Source organism: Diceros bicornis, chromosome 14 (genome assembly GCF_020826845.1).
Source record: "Diceros bicornis minor isolate mBicDic1 chromosome 14, mDicBic1.mat.cur, whole genome shotgun sequence".
NCBI lineage: Eukaryota > Metazoa > Chordata > Mammalia > Perissodactyla > Rhinocerotidae > Diceros > Diceros bicornis.
In genome coordinates, this window is record NC_080753.1 from 36,741,771 (window position 1) to 36,745,180 (window position 3,410).

The following is a 3,410-nucleotide window of genomic DNA, read 5'->3' on the forward strand; positions in this document are numbered from 1 at the left end:
TAAGTACTATCCAACTGCTGAATACATGGTTAATATAGGCATATTTCTATTCCTGATTTCATTCAAGAACACATAAGAATACACAACAAATCAGTTGTATCAACTGATATTCTTAAAGCAAATTCAACATTAGGGTTCCATGGCTGGAATTCTGTTTGTTCAAGTTTCTTACATATTACCCATGAATGTGTTATTTAACACAGCTAGACTGGACAATCCCACTTATTTTTCCTTTATTCAGTTCCCTTGGTTATATATATTGTAAACGTTTGAGAAGCGGTACAATTTCACATCTCAGCTTTCTCATTGCCTGTTTATTTATGCCTCAGAAGAGTTCTCTAGATTTTTTCAAGTCAGATCCTCCTTGTAATCACTCTACTCAAAGCCCCCTTCACTTCCTTGTTCCTCAAAGTATACATCAGTGGATTTAGTACAGGAGTGACCACACTGTACATAATGGCCAAGATCCGGTCCTGGTCCATTGAGCTACCAGAGGTGGGACGAATATAAGTGAAGATAACAGGAGCATACAAAAGAATAACTACCATGAAGTGGGAGGCACAAGTGGACAGTGCTTTCTGAAGCGTGCTGCAAGAATGGGTCTTGAAGAAAAGATACATGATAATGTAGAAATATGAGAGAAGTGTTAGAAAGAATGGGCCCATGGCAATGGTCCCTGTGACAGTATTGAGCAGCCACTGGTTGAGTTCAGTGTTCCCACAGGCCAACTCCAGCAATGGCTTAACATCACAGAAGAAGTGGTGGATATGGTTGGAACCACAGAATTTCAAGTGAGAGGTCATTATGGAGTGCAGCAGGGCATGGAAAAAACCCATGGACCAGATAGTGATAGCTGTCTGGGTACAGAGCTGATGATTCATGATAAGAGGGTAACGCAGTGGTTTGCAGATAGCCACAAAGCGGTCAAAGGCCATTATGGCCAACAACATGGCCTCGGTGCTTCCCAGAAAGTGGAAGAAGTGAAGCTGGCTTATGCATCCCAAGAAAGAAATTGCTTTATGTGTAGAGAGGATGTTCTCTAGCATCTTTGGCAGTGTCGCTGTGGAGTAGCAGATATCTAGACATGACAGATTGCCCAGGAAGAAATACATAGGTGAATGCAGTCTTGGATCTAAGATGACAATCATCAGGATGGCTCCAGCCACAATGAGAACATAAATTGCAAGGAAAACCACGAAGAGAAAAGGCTGAAGTACTTGGATGTCTGTTATTCCAAGGAGGAGAAATTCAGTGACTGAGGTTTGATTCAGCATCACTTAAAAGAAAAGACAAAAGAATATATGGAATGCTCTCTCTGATGGGAATTAGAGTCTTTTCAGTCTAGAATGTTACTACCAAGACAACAATATTTTGAAGGAGAACATTGTTGTTTTACATAGTTCCAGCTTCAGAGGTTGCACAATATTTTGACTATTAAATATTAAGGTTACATGTTGGTTATGGACTGTAACTCAATCATTTTTTTTGTCATTAAACTTATCATTAATATTTTTCTTTCTTCTAGGGATTCAGAGCATGTTGCCAACCTATCATATTCTTTGACTGTGAACATCTACCTTCTGATACAATTTTCCTTGCATCTCCTGAGTTGGCATTAACAGGGAGCAAAATTTTCTCTCTGCTATCTCTTGACCTAGTAAGAAACCACCTAAGGGGTTTTTACTTAAGAAAAAATAGACAGGGAGAGAATAATAAGACCTATAAGGAAATCTAATAGAAGTGCAGAGATTGGAGTGCTTCCTATAGAAGGGGAATCATTCAAGGTTTGGACAATTCCTGAGAGGAGAAGAAAAAGATTTGATGTGAATAGAATAAAAGCTTATATAATTAGGGAACACTTCTACAACTAGGGAAACCCATGCGACTCCAGGCATTATAGCTGGAGGAAATTGTGAGAAATTATCTAACCTCTACTACACCTCCATGAAAGGCTGGCTTCAAGCAATTCGGAGTAGTTTTCTTTGACAGCCACGTCTATTTTGTATATTGTTAAAATTTACTGCTCCTGTTAAGATACAAATGATATGCCAAGTATCATTTTCATTTCTCTGACCCACAAAACAAAGTTATATCAAAAATTCCTTTGGGGAAAAAAACTTTTCCTGCCATTTAAAGAACATTATCAATCAGACTCTGTACTAAATGACTTATTTCACTGCAATTTAAATATTTAGAGATTACATATTTACTTTGGAGAATATCTAGAGTCAGGCATGTTGAATTGAGAATGGGATATGGCAATAAAAATGTAGGAAGTAAAGAGCCTTCATGATTCACAAACACAATGAGGGGCCCATCATAAGAAGGCAAACCAGCTCTAAATCCTGGACATTAAAGTTTGACAGTAGCAAGTAGCCAAAAACATGGGCAACCGCTCAACCAGTCTCCTATTTAATTCTCTCACCTGACTGTGTGCTCAAATTCACAGCTAAGAAAGCTTTTCAGGTTTACATTTCCAGTGATTATAAATGTTAGAAAAATTTTTGAAATGACATTTCATATTGGGATTGCAACATAAACTCTTTGTCTTCAAAAACCTCTTCCTCTCTTTCTGAAATTCTGCCTCCCATTTACAAGCCACAGTTTTCTAGACATACAAATCCTGAGAGAGTGTGTCCCCTGGGTCTGAGACGGATTGCCATAAGAATAAACAGGGTACATTTCCATACCTGCAACATGAGAGAATTTCCTTTGGGAAATTCCTATCTTGAGTTCCATTTTTTTTTCACTGTTCCTATTTTCTTTCCTATGTTTCTTCCTTAGTCTCAGGACCACAAATAGCACAAGTCTCAATGGCCTCATGTGTTTTCTTAGTTAAATTATCTTTTATTTCCTTGGAGAGAAGTGTGGATACACATTCTCATCATGGAGACTTCCCTTGAAAAACTCTATGTATAAAATGGGAAGAAATTTGATAATGACAGTTAAGGAATGGTGGCCAGTCACATCCTATTGATCTGTACAGAAAGATGATTATCTTTAATATTCTACTCATTTATGACTGTGGTTCTATAGAAATCAAAGAAAGAGGAATAGAGAGAATTGCTTTGGTTCCTTCTAACCTGACTCTTCACTGTTGGTAATAACACTAGATAATTTTCATTTATTTTGGGATCCCAAAGCTCACATTTCTCTCTGGGAGAATGAAGTTGGTCTCTCCAATGTGTATCCTTGCTTCTTGCTGAATCCTTTAGGTGAAAATATTCTGTTTGCTTTCCAAAGAACATCAATATGCAATCTGACATCTATCCAAGCTTTCTAATAATAGTTATAAATGCCATGTACTTTGTCCATCTTTCTATTGAAGTCCATTCTTGTTGCTTTGAAGGATTATATATTCATCACATTGATAATTCCTTGTTATATGTTATGAATATAATAGAAATAAA

At 37.4% G+C, this 3,410-nt stretch overlaps 1 protein-coding gene across 1 annotated transcript; it reads right to left on the minus strand.

Annotated features, from left to right (window-relative positions):
• Window positions 1-353: 353 nt before the first annotated feature.
• Window positions 354-1,274, minus strand: LOC131413940 (olfactory receptor 12D1-like). Its single transcript, XM_058554947.1, has one exon. It carries the CDS (start codon window positions 1,272-1,274, stop codon window positions 354-356), a length of 921 nt encoding a protein of 306 aa, XP_058410930.1.
• Window positions 1,275-3,410: the final 2,136 nt, after the last annotated feature.

Coding starts and splice junctions, on each gene's coding strand:
- LOC131413940 (XM_058554947.1), bottom strand. CDS start 1,274: ATGCTGAATCAAACCTCAGTCACTGAATTTCTCCTCCTTGGAATAACA.